The 11,797-nt window shown below is 46.0% G+C and overlaps 2 protein-coding genes across 3 annotated transcripts; both read right to left on the bottom strand.

The window, feature by feature from the left end:
* Positions 1-274: 274 nt before the first annotated feature.
* On the bottom strand, positions 275-2,957 carry LOC128758438 (UDP-glucuronosyltransferase 2C1-like). The gene has a single exon (XM_053864305.1). It carries the CDS (start codon positions 2,763-2,765, stop codon positions 1,170-1,172), a length of 1,596 nt encoding a protein of 531 aa, XP_053720280.1. The 5' UTR covers positions 2,766-2,957; the 3' UTR covers positions 275-1,169.
* An 876-nt stretch (positions 2,958-3,833) lies between these two features.
* chrna5 (cholinergic receptor, nicotinic, alpha 5) lies at positions 3,834-10,914 on the bottom strand. 2 transcript variants are annotated; one of them, XM_053864307.1, is made up of 8 exons: positions 10,837-10,903; positions 10,621-10,769; positions 8,381-8,532; positions 7,874-7,918; positions 7,309-7,418; positions 5,964-6,141; positions 5,186-5,875; positions 3,834-5,050 (listed from the first exon to the last, which is right to left on the bottom strand). In XM_053864307.1, exons 2-8 carry the CDS (start codon positions 10,706-10,708, stop codon positions 4,892-4,894), a joined length of 1,422 nt encoding a protein of 473 aa, XP_053720282.1. In that variant the 5' UTR covers positions 10,709-10,769; positions 10,837-10,903; the 3' UTR covers positions 3,834-4,891. The 2 variants fall into 2 exon arrangements, with proteins under 2 accessions (XP_053720282.1, XP_053720283.1); XM_053864308.1 differs by lacking the exon at positions 10,621-10,769 and having other exon boundaries at positions 10,837-10,914.
* Positions 10,915-11,797: the final 883 nt, after the last annotated feature.

Below are 11,797 nucleotides of genomic sequence, written 5' to 3'. Positions count from 1 at the left end.
TTGAGTTCTCATGTTTTGTTTTTCAGTTTAGTTTTCTGGTTCATGTGTCACCTGCAAAGACAAAATTCACCAGTCTCTTTTTCATTTAAATTCTTTAAAAGTCTCTTTAAAAGTCTCAGAAGTTGTTCCCAAACCAGTCAAGTCCTTTAGTGTCAAGCTTCAGAAATGGCGAGAAACACATGCAAGCTAATCTGGAAAACAGTCATTTCACAAATGTAAAGTGAATATACCAAAAAATGCGGACAAGAACACGAGACACAAGGTTAATCTCATCTTGCTGGTGTTTAATTAACAGGAGAAACTTCTTCACTGCAATCATTAACTCATTTTCCTCAGCATGTTCCCTGATGAAAAGCGGAAGCGGGTTATGTCACTCAAAGCGTCTCGGGCCGTTGGCTTGTGGACTTCACAGAGAGCAACTGAATGATTCTGAAGTTAGACTGAGAAGTCCTCGTTTTTCGGTCAGACATTTTGGGCTCTATTCGAGACAATGGATTTAGGAAGAGAAACAGTCAGCCATTTTGTTTGGGAAGGGTGCAGGACGGCTCTCCAGTTGGGATCCCTCCCATGTTGAATGTCACCAGTGTGTGTGCAGAATACAGGACTGTTTTATCGGACCTTATCTTCTGTTAGCTCCACCACCAGATGGAGGAGCGGTGCGCATTCACACCAAAGCTAATGTGCGTCCCAAAACCCATCATTTTATCTGAGGACGGTCAAACTGGTTTGTGTTTCAAAAGCTTTGCCTTGTAAATTTTAAACAATTCCATGCAACATTTTTGTACTTAATCAGCCCAAAACTTCTGAATAATCATTGTGAAGACAGAACAACGTGATGAAACATTTTGCTAACCTGAAACACAATCACAAAAATATCAAATTAAAGCTCACTACAGTAAAGCTATGATTCACAAAATAAGAATCTAAAAAAGGATGCTAACCCGGTTCATGAGTTATTGCTGTGCTAACAATGCTAGCGTGCGTATAAACTTCATACAGAGACGGTACATGTCAAGGTATTTTGGCCACTTGGTGTCAGCAGGGAGCTTTAAGGATCCTTTGGTGTCAGACTCACCAAACTCACACAACAAAAAGCACTTGGCTTCACTTATAAATCAGCAATGCTAATGCTAACAAGCGTGATTGGAATTGAAAAAGACAAAGCAGCATCATCTTTTGTTTGGCTTCTTTTGTGCACCTGTTCGCATACATGTTCTTCTGAAGATCAGCATCAAAGGAAGAACAGCGGCGGCGACTGTGGTCAGGAAGGCCAGCAGCAGGTCCAGACAGTAGTAGGAGAGCCACGGCAGTTTGTATGACTCGGTTCGCAGGTGAGCGGCGCCTTTGTGTCTCATGACGAACTCCACCCAGAAGGTGGCGTGATCCAGCGGTTTAATCGGCTGATCTCTGTGCAGCCTGGAGAGAAGACGCATGTTCTCCGTGTAGGTCGGGTCGTCGAGGACGTCTCGGATGGCGTTTAAGAAGTGGTTCTCCTTCTCGATGAATTCTAACTCCACGATCTTCGCGGCGCCTCTTACTTTCAGACGCACCAAGTTGTCATACTGGTCGTAAAACAAGGGTATCCCCACGACGGGCACCCCGTGATAGATAGCCTCTTGGACTCCATTTGTCCCTCCGTGAGCTACAAACAGTTTCACTTTGGGATGTCCCAACAGGTCTTTCTGGGGCATCCAGTCCACCAGCAGAGTGTTGTTCCCCAGAGTTGTCGGTCTGACGCCATTGTGCTTCCAGATGATCTTATGGGGCAACTGTGCAAAAGCTTCAGCTATTTTAGTCGAAACTTCGATTGGAAGTTCCTCGACAAAAGTCCCAAGTGACATCAGAATGACGCCATCATCTCCGGAACTTTGGACAAAGGCCTCCAAATCGTCAGGCAGAGGTTCAGCGGGTTTGCACTGGAACCCCCCGATGTAGATCATGTTTGGCATAGTCGGCCGGGGAAACTCGAAAACAAAGTCCACCCTCATGAGCCACAGATCCGCCCCTTGCATCAGGTGCTTGAATTGGACGCTGGGACTGAAGAATTTATCACAAACGGCTTGGTAGTGCGGGTTGATCAGGAAGAAGTCCTGTGCGACCCAGATGAGATAGAACAAGGCGTTTTTGACTCGCTCGGTGAAAGTCATTTTGTCTGTGAGTCCGGAGCCGGTGAGGGGGATGTAGGACAGAGGGGAAGGGGCGACGACCAGATGCCCCTCTCCGCTTGTAATCCAACGTACATTGAAGACAAGCGGTAACTCCAGAGCATGGGCCAGGAGGATCCCAGCCCCCCAGGCAGGATCGGTGAGCATCAGATCATAGCGCCTCTCTCTCAGTTCAGCCATCAAGCCTTCGTCCGTCATCATGGTGGCCGCCATGTTGGCTACCATGCGGTGGATATGGTACATGATGTTGAACATTTCAAACTGTAAACTCACAAACGTGGCGAAGGAGCTCTCTCCCCTCTCGATTTCAAAGATCTTCTTCAGGATGGGTTTGACGAAATCCTGGTCGAAAAATTCCCGGAGGGGAACCGTGACCGCGCCGTAGTGAGGAGAGTCGTTTTTGATGTACCAGCTCTGGTTGGTCCGCACCACATCCACCGAGTGCCCTCGAGCATGCAGCGCTTTGATCATGAGCTCCATGTTTACCCAGTGGCTCCCTTCCAAGGGCACGATCAAAATCTTCCCGCCCTCACTCGGCGTGCACGCGAGGAGCAGCAGAAGCAAAGCCGCGGCGCCTTTACACTCCCTCTGAATCGACATCTCGGGACAGACAGGCTCTCTCTGCACACATCGGCGCCCCACCTGCTTCCTGTGCTCCTCAAAACACCAGAAGAGGTTACGCAAGCAGATTAACAGGCAAACCTCTAATCTGGATTTTCTTCTGGAATGTTGCAAAGCACCTCCAACTTAAGCACAGAGAGCGACTGGACCACACTACTGCCTCAAACTGGACCTTTCCTCAGCTACGAGATAAACTTTAACATAAAGTCAAGTGCGCGCAGAGGGGGGTCGGGGCGTATGTGTTTACTGATCAACTTTGATAGTGAGCCAAAGCCCCCCCCCCGCGTCCTGATCCTTTCACCTTTCTGCTGTCTCTCCGGCCATGGACTGGAGGGTTGGACTTCATTTCCTGTTACGTAAGACAATTGCTGAATCAACCACAGAGTTCAACAATCTCAGGAGTCAGGAAGGAAAATCATTTGCTGGCAGACAGAGAAAAATCCAGCGCCACCCTCCTCCTATCGCTTGAGACTCATTTCTGTCCCACTTGTGGAAGGCCCGATCCAGAGAAATAAGACAATATATAGATACATCTTTCCATAATTAAAAATAAAATCAAATGTAATATGCAGTAAATACTGAAATTTGTCATCAATTGATGGAAATGCACTAAAAAAAAAGTTTTTATTTTGTTCTCTAGTTCATGAACTATATGTACAGGTACATATATAACATGCATGTATTTATGTTCGGGGTATAATGGAAACCTTTCACAACTATGTGATTCAAGGGCCATGGTGGTATTTATTCACATTGTACCCACAATATGAGTGAATATGAATCGTCAGTTGGCTTGAAAATGATGTGAGGTTTCATTGAAATGGCCACTCAAAGCCAAATATTGAGTGTGCCATCTAGTGGGCTCTGAAGACTCTGGGCTCTAAACCATTCATGAAGTCCGCTGGAGGGATCTGCATATACTCATAGAGCTGAAGTTACATCCTGGTAACTAATACCTCTGAACCGATCCCTGAAAATCTTCAAACTGCCATTTGAAGTTCCATAAAAAAGAATAAAGAAAGACTCCGGACTATTTTGGGCTGTAATTTTATTCAGAGCTGACGGCATGAATCTATAGTTTGGTTATAGTAAAGTTAAGTACAGTTGGCAGTGGATGTTGTTGTGCAGAAAGTCCTGAATTAGAGTACGGAGAGCACAGAGGAGACACAAGTTTGTATGTCGTTGTTCATGCAGTAACAGACGGCATGTGCTTTCAGACTGATTCCTGAACATTCACTGTCAAGAAAACCCAACAGCAAGTTCCGAAGTTTCACCCAGCTCTTCCTCACGGAGCAGAAAAATCATCCTTTAAACTTGTTCATTTTGATTCAGAAAAGAGCAAGTGGGGTGAGAACATCTCGAAGGTCGCTGACATCTGAAAAATCATATGCACAATATTTAATTGAGTTAATGATCTACATATTCGTATTTAAACAGAAGCTTTAGAGGCAGCTGTTCTACTCTGAGTCTCACCCAGAAGACTGGGTTCCCTTTCTCTGAGAGGATCCAGGGACCCTGCTGAGAAACCTTTCACGCCTCGGCTGTTGTGTCCTTCAGCTCTTCTTTACCATGACTGACCAAAACAAAGTCCTAATGAGTCACACTGATCCGCCTGCCCATCTTCATCCTTCCCTCACTCATGAACAAGACCCACAGATTCATCCTTCATCTCGCCAGCGTTTCACAACTTCATTTAAAAGGCAAAGGTCCTGGGTCTGGGAGTTTCGTGGCCATGAAGCCAGGACTCTGAAGTCGCTGGAGAACAATGGGACAATGAAAGAGAATGTTGCTACAAACAAAAACAGTGAGGGCTTCCAGGTCTCAGCGTGTTATCAGCTTGTTCTCTGCTACCTTCGGTAACATTAATAAATATTTTTCACGGCACTTTAATACAGAATATATAAGACATCTATATGTTCTCAGAAGGCCAAAGACTAGTTTGTATCCAAAGATGACTGCACAGAACCACAGGAGGTGGAGCTCGTTTATGACTTGGTGTCTTTTTCTCTCCAGCTGGTGTTGAATAAATGGTGCCATCTGCTGGCGCAAAAGAGAGTCGCAACAGCAGCGTGTGGCGAAGGCAGAGAGGGTCGATCTGAAGCACTTCACAGGATGCTGCCAGAATGATCCGGCACGATGATACTGGCCCACTTGTAGATGACAGGGATGAAAAGGAGAGCGGAACCCAGGACCGACACCAGCAGGAAGGCCCACAGGAACATGCGATCCAAAACTTGGGCTACGAACTTCCAGTCCTGAACCACCTGCGGCCAAATGAAAACACTTGTCAGCCTTGAATGAACAATTCTTCAACACGAAGGAGTGTAAATTAATGAGCGCCGCCTTCTGGACTGATAGAGATGCGCTGATATCTTTGGGGATCCTCTGGACCTACTCACCTCCCTGACCTGGTTCTCCTTCACCACGTGCATGGTGATGTAGCGGATAGAATCCAGAGCTGCTTGTAGGTTATGTCGTGTCTTCAACAGAGGGGTGAACTCCGAGTCCTCCATCATCCCCAGTCCCAGCGCCCTCCCGGTCCCGGTGGCTCCGGCCGGTCCGTAGCGGTCCACGTGGCTCCGCATGCACAGCAGCTTGGGGAGCCGGTGCAGAAAGATCCTCCTCACCCACGGCGCCATGTCGTGGTGGGTGGAGGAGGAGCGATGGTGGATGTTGATGGCGAAGACGGTGATGACGATGGAGAGCGTGACGAAGATCATGGTGAAGACCAGGTACTCCCCGATGAGCGGGATGGCCTTGGAGGAGGAGGGGATGATCTCCTCGATGACCAGGAGGAAGACGGTCAGCGACACCAGCACGGACGTGCAAAGGGAGATCTTCTCTCCGCCGTTGGAGGGAAGATAGAAGACCAGGATGGTGAGGAAGGAGAGGCCGATGCAGGGGATGATGAGGAAGAGGGTGTAGAACAGCGGCAGCCTGCGGATGATGAAGAAGTAGGTGATGGTGGGGTAGTGCGAGCTGCTGTCCTTCCTCAAACTGCGGCTTCCCGTCGCTTTGACTATCTCCCACTCTCCGTTGTCGAAGTAGTCCCGCTTGTCCACGTGGAAGTCCTCAAGGATGATGTCCACCTGGGAACCAAGAGGACACTCTTCAAATTCCAAACCTGTCTGAAATCTCATCAGTGTGAACAACTGAAACTATTTGTCGCAGACTGACTTGGGAGCCGTCGTAGGTCCAGGAGCCGAACTTCATGGAGCAGTTCTGCAGGTCGAAAGGGAAGAAGGTGACGTCGATGGTGCAGGCGGATTTGTAATTCGCCGGCGGCGTCCACAGTATCGTTCCGTCGTACTTCACCACGGCCTTCGTCACCGTCCCCTCGAAGCGACCGTCGGAGCTGGGAATGAAAGAATCAAGATGAGTTGAAGAGGATGTTTTAACATCAAATAATACATGAAAGCTAGATCTACACTAAAAACTGACTGACTTGCTGTGGAGGGGAAACAGAAACCTTGAAAACAACACATCTTCAGAGAGCGTTTTGGGAGGGGAACCGGAAAGACGGAGTCCCACTAAAAGGAGGAAACTACCACGTAAACAGCAGAAGGACGACTTTCTGAACTAACAGATTATGAGAGCGTGAAACGTCACTGTAAAAGATGGGGGTCTGTCTTGGATCGAGATCATGAGGAGCAAGTCTATCGTGATCACGACAGCTAATGATGGACACGGAACAGTGTCCTTATTTTCAGAGCTCAGTCGGTGGCGATCTTAGTCTTAAAATGATGTAAGATGTCGTTGAAATGGTTGGTCAAATCCAAAGACTTTAGAGAAGACAGTGCCATCTAGTGGCCTCTGAAATTGAGACGACTGTTTCCTCATAAGCCTCATAAACCCATCACTGCAAAACCTTGATAAACAACAGAATAGAGAATGAAAAGATGGAATGGCCAAAGAAATCGAAGCTGAGAAAATATAACTGAAGAAAAAATGATTTTTGAATTTAAGGAGGAAAGACTCAAACATTAGAATAACAGACGAGAAAGTCGAACATGAGTAGAAGTTTTGCGATGAGGCAGTGTTGTCATTTTCAGAGCTGTTCAGAGCTTTGAAAATGAAGGAGCTGTTTCACGAAGCCTCATAAACCCACCACTGGAAAACTTTGACAAACAACGGAAGAGAGAATGAAAAAAAAAATGGAACAGCCTAAGACAGAACCACACAAAAACGAGGTGAATCTAGTACCCAAAAAACAAGCCAAAATGGAGCTGAAGAAATCATCGAAAAGGATATTTAAATTTAAGGAGGAAAGACTTGAAGATTAGAATAACAGAGGAGAAAATCGGCTGACAGATTACAGGATGAAGCTTCATGTAACAGCGTTCCCACTTTCAGAACTCAACAGGTGACGCTCTCACTTTAAAAATGCAACCGGATTTCATAGAAATGGTAGTTTGAAATGCAAATACTTAAGAGCAGACGTCTAGAGGGCTCTGAAAATGAGGACAGTGTTTTCATGAAGCCCATCAGTGATGCTGATCCTGCATCATACGTCGCCACCTACTTGTCATATAAAACCACGTCAGGCAGCCAGATGCGGTCGGAGGGAACACGAATGGTCGTGATGCCTAGGTATTCCTCCGGGTCCCAGCGGAGCTTCATGTCGACCCACTCCTGCTCCAAACAAAATCAATATGAGTTCCCATGACAACACATCCAGGGGTCACTACGACTTGACAAGCTGTACATGACAATATTTTCAGAAATTGATTCATTGGCTCACGATGGTTCTGATCCTAAACTATTTTGCTTGACTGAATGTTCGACAGAAGCTCATGTTCTAGGTGCATAACAAAAACTATGCCACTTCTTTTCTCTCCCTGTAAATGGCACCTGTGATGGATGGAACTTCTAACTGCTTCAGCCTTTAGTGCGCTGAACAATCCATCACCGCTGACCCGGCTGGCGGGAGCCGGACTGCGGGGGATCATTCATAACACGGTGGCACACTGGACGCCCAAACCCATGAATAAGGTTGACAGGATCAGAATGAGGCAGGTGTGTGTTCACGGGTTGTGAGGATGAAAACTGGCAGCTGAAATGTGTTCGGATGTAGATGTTGTCCGCACCTGCTTCATCCAGACGTTGGTCGTCATGAGCTGGTTTTTCTCGTCCTGGAAACATGACATATTTTGGCTTCATCAGAACTTGTGTCAAAATTTTGATGCATAGTAATTTTTTTTGATGCGGGTGATGCTAACTCTTTATTTTATTTTGAAACTATTTGATTTTAAATGTATCATTTTCAAATATTTCATTTTTTATTGTCACTTGCAACAATCAGAAGGTTTGTAACATTTAAAACGTTGCTAAACAGACAGCTAGCATAGATAAGCGACAGGGTTTTGAGGCTTTTGTGAGGATAGCATAGCGCCAATGGCTACATAATGAAACGCATGAATTAATAGTTTTCAACCTCAGATAACTGGTCAAAACGTGCATAAAGGAATGACGTAAACATGAGAAGAAACAAATGTTTCGGAAGAAGACTTGCGCTCGGCTAAATCAGACAGTAGCGCCTTAGCGTTAGCCGTTCTTCCTTGAAGTGAGTGTAATAGCTCAGAATATACTCTCACCACGTCGACCAGCTGGGATATGGCCAGGCCGAACTTCACACGTATGGTCTGGTTGAGGTACTCCACGGGGCGGACCCATTTCTGATAGTTTTCAAAGAGGTATTTCAGCAACTTGTCTTCGGCTTTTGCATAGGAGGAGAGTTTCGGGACGCCTGGAAGAGATGGACGGATAGTTAGGAGGAAATAGTTGGTGAACTTGGGATGATCCCACAAGTGTTCATCGTGCTGTCGTTCATGAGACGTCGTTCTTACTAGCGCTGAATTATCAGCTGTGAAGCTTCGCCTTCATGAGCTTCGGAGGAAGCCATTTTTGAAGATGTCCGCATCAGCCCCCCATCTTACCCCCGATGACTAGAAGCATCACAAATTCCTCAAACCTAATAATGAGTCATTTTGGTATACTCTCATGTGTTATTCGATTCGTGAGTGGCATTCTGCTGTGCAGCCTGCGGCAGCGTGTCTCCAAGTGGATTTGGGCGAAGAGTTTAAAACGCACTCCTTTCTATCTGTTACATAGACAGAGGCACAGGAGGAGGATTCTGTGACATGAACAAGACTTGGGAAGTGAGACTGAGGCAGAGTTTGAGGAGTAATCTAGACAGGCGGATCCTGGGACGACTCATTTTTGCAGAAATAATGGTCATAATAACGCAGACAGTCTCGCTTCCCGACTCAACGCACCCACACATCGCACCGTAAGTTGTCAGATGCACATAGGAATCAGACGCCCAAATAGCCTCCGCACCCGAACCAGGACGGATATCTGGAGTCGGATGCTACTGGGAATCTGTCATATTTCGATTTGAACCGGATCTGGGCGGTATATTGACTTGATTTTGTCACTCCGAGCCACATCTGTCCAACATCCGTTTCGGAAACGGCAAACTGATCCATACTGAATATGGCCCATTGTTCTGCGAGTATGTAGCCCGGATCGGGAATGGATCCCAGAGCACCTCTGGACCAGAAACATTTAGCTAGGACCTTGTCAAGGACCGCTGAACTGGACAGAGCACACAACGTCACCATCAGACAGACGCCAACAGTCAGAGCGACACATCTTGACAGGTTTCGCTTGTAACCTGCGTTACTTCCTGAATTACGCCTTCATTTATCTGCTCCTCAGAAAACCACCGTCCTTCTGTACGAATTGCCCTTTTGAAGAGTGCTAAAGTTGCCGAATGTGACTGCCTTTCTCAAAAGGGTGCGTTGGCCCCTAAAGGACTTTTTCACCAACCAGCAGCTGCCCCAGCGCTTCTGACATGGGTGGGCGAGCCACTGGCAGACCCCTCCTTTTATAGGTCTGGGCTGTCCACCGCTGGGTGGTAAGTACATGTCTCTCCCATAAGTGCAGAGCACAAGGTATCCAATAGCAAAGTACACACACTTCGGAGAAAGGCAGTTACATTCGGTAACCGTAGCCTTTTGCTTCGCGATTTTGGCTCCTCTTGGCCGACCTTCTAACCTCTCCTACCTCTGCTAACCTGATCTGTTGCCGGAGTTTCACCTGTGGAGTTCACCAGTTTGTCTTGGTTTCAGAACATGTCAAAGCACAGAACTGGCGATGGGTAGATGAGGCTTCATGAAACACTGTCCTTATTTTCAGAGGCCACCAGATGGCACAGTCTAATGTAGAATGTTTGGACTTGAATTCAATGAAACCTCACATCATTTATGAACGAAGAGCGCCATCTATTGGCCTCTGAATATTAGGACACTGTTTCATCATCCCTGCAATACTGTTTCATGATACTGTACAACACACAACTCACCGTTCTCACCGCGACCTCGTCTCATAACAAAGGAATCTCGGTTCCTACAGGAATGAAATGAAAACCCAACCCTCCGAGGCGAGAGCTCCACAATGACCCACAAATATCAATACTATTGAGCCTCCATCTTGCCTTGTAATTTTCTCCAAACATGGTAATGAAGCCAATTACACGGGGAGAAGGCGTCATAATTAATTTGTGTGGCCACAAAGTCGATGTGGCGATCAATAGAGAGGAGGCTGGAGCCCCAACAACAGCCACCTCCAGCATCTGTCTCTTCCCAGGCTTGCCTCTCGATTGAACTCGGAGGGAAACACTTTGATTCTCACATGACTTTTGAAAAGTGCCTGGCGCATCACTTTCATCTACAACCGGCTCAGTGTGTTTCTGATGTTCTTTAAAAGCATCAATGTGTGTAGAGTAAGTTCCTGGTGGCAGTGGAACCCCCCCCGTAGGTGGTACACTTACTCAGCGAGTGGCACAGGTGGCAGCAGCTCAGCAGGGGCAGCAGCAGCAGCAGCAGCAGGGAAGTGGCCGCGCCTCCTGCTCGCAGCATCCTATCACCCCAACAACAAGCAGCTGTGCATCAGCACGATGGTGTCCATCAAAGCTGGCAGCTGTAGAGACACCACCAGTGCAGCATCACCTTCTCACCACCCTCCATCCTCAGCGGCCGGCACGTACCTGCGTGGATCCATCGATGCACAATCCAGCTCAGTGTCGTGAAGACGTGGCTCCGCTTCCTGCAGCCTGCAGCTGTGCATGAGCAGCCCCTCTCCTGTGGAGAGAATCTCCCCTCTTCCCCACCCCCTCCCTGGTCTCATGGGGGGGAGACGCCTCCTCTTCATCTCCTCTACAACGTTGCACTGTCCTCGGTTGAAATGACACTTTGGATTCAACAGTACATGTGATAATTCGCTTGGAATCAGCGGCGAGTGTGAGACTGTGACGCTGCCATGGCGACAGCTGATTCCTTCACGCTTTGAACCATCATCCCTGCTGCGAAAGCTGTTCTGTTTTATTCATGTATTTAAATGATCATTTATTGAATAAAATCATAACGTACGACAATGAAACCAAAGGAGTAGCCATTATTATTATTAACAACAACAATAATAATAATAATAATAATAATAATAATAATAATAATAATAATAATAATAATAATAATAATAATAAAATTATTATGCTGAAAAATCCAGTGTGGTATTTTCTGAATTTGTTAAAATACATTTAGCTTCCGTGATCAAGATATGTTTTCACTAAAAATAAAAAAAGGATGTATTTATGTTAAAAAGAACAGGATTATTTGCTTTGGACAACAGCTGATTTATTTATATAATTCAGTTTCTTGTGTCTTTTAGAAATATTTTGACCCGGGACAAAATCTTTTTGCAAGGAAATTGAATTAAATTGTCATTTTTCATCTTTAATTTTAGGAATTAATAATGTCATTTATATGAAAACCAAAGTTATGTGAGAAATGCTTATTATGCATGTCTGTTGAATAAATTAAATCAATGTGTAACAACTTATTTTTGACACAATTATTTATTCATTTTTTTAATAAATATATTTGTCAGTACCTCTTGATACCTTACTTTTTAATGTGCTCAATCTTAATAATAATATTAAAAAACTTTTA

Source organism: Synchiropus splendidus, chromosome 5 (assembly GCF_027744825.2).
Source record: "Synchiropus splendidus isolate RoL2022-P1 chromosome 5, RoL_Sspl_1.0, whole genome shotgun sequence".
NCBI classification, from domain to species: domain Eukaryota; kingdom Metazoa; phylum Chordata; class Actinopteri; order Syngnathiformes; family Callionymidae; genus Synchiropus; species Synchiropus splendidus.
The sequence above is the reverse complement of the archived record's forward strand: the minus strand, read 5'-3'. Positions and strand labels throughout refer to the sequence as shown.

What these genes read in the sequence shown, in the direction of transcription:
- LOC128758438 (XM_053864305.1), bottom strand. Translation starts at nt 2,765, where the DNA reads ATGTCGATTCAGAGGGAGTGTAAAGGCGCCGCGGCTTTGCTTCTGCTG.
- chrna5 (XM_053864307.1), bottom strand. Translation starts at nt 10,708, where the DNA reads ATGCTGCGAGCAGGAGGCGCGGCCACTTCCCTGCTGCTGCTGCTGCTG. An exon ending in GGACCTACGACGGCTCCCAA is followed by an intron (nt 5,876 to 5,963) that starts GTCAGTCTGCGA and finishes CTTGGTTCCCAG; the next exon opens with GTGGACATCATCCTTGAGGA. An exon ending in AGGAGAACCAGGTCAGGGAG is followed by an intron (nt 5,051 to 5,185) that starts GTGAGTAGGTCC and finishes ATTTGGCCGCAG; the next exon opens with GTGGTTCAGGACTGGAAGTT.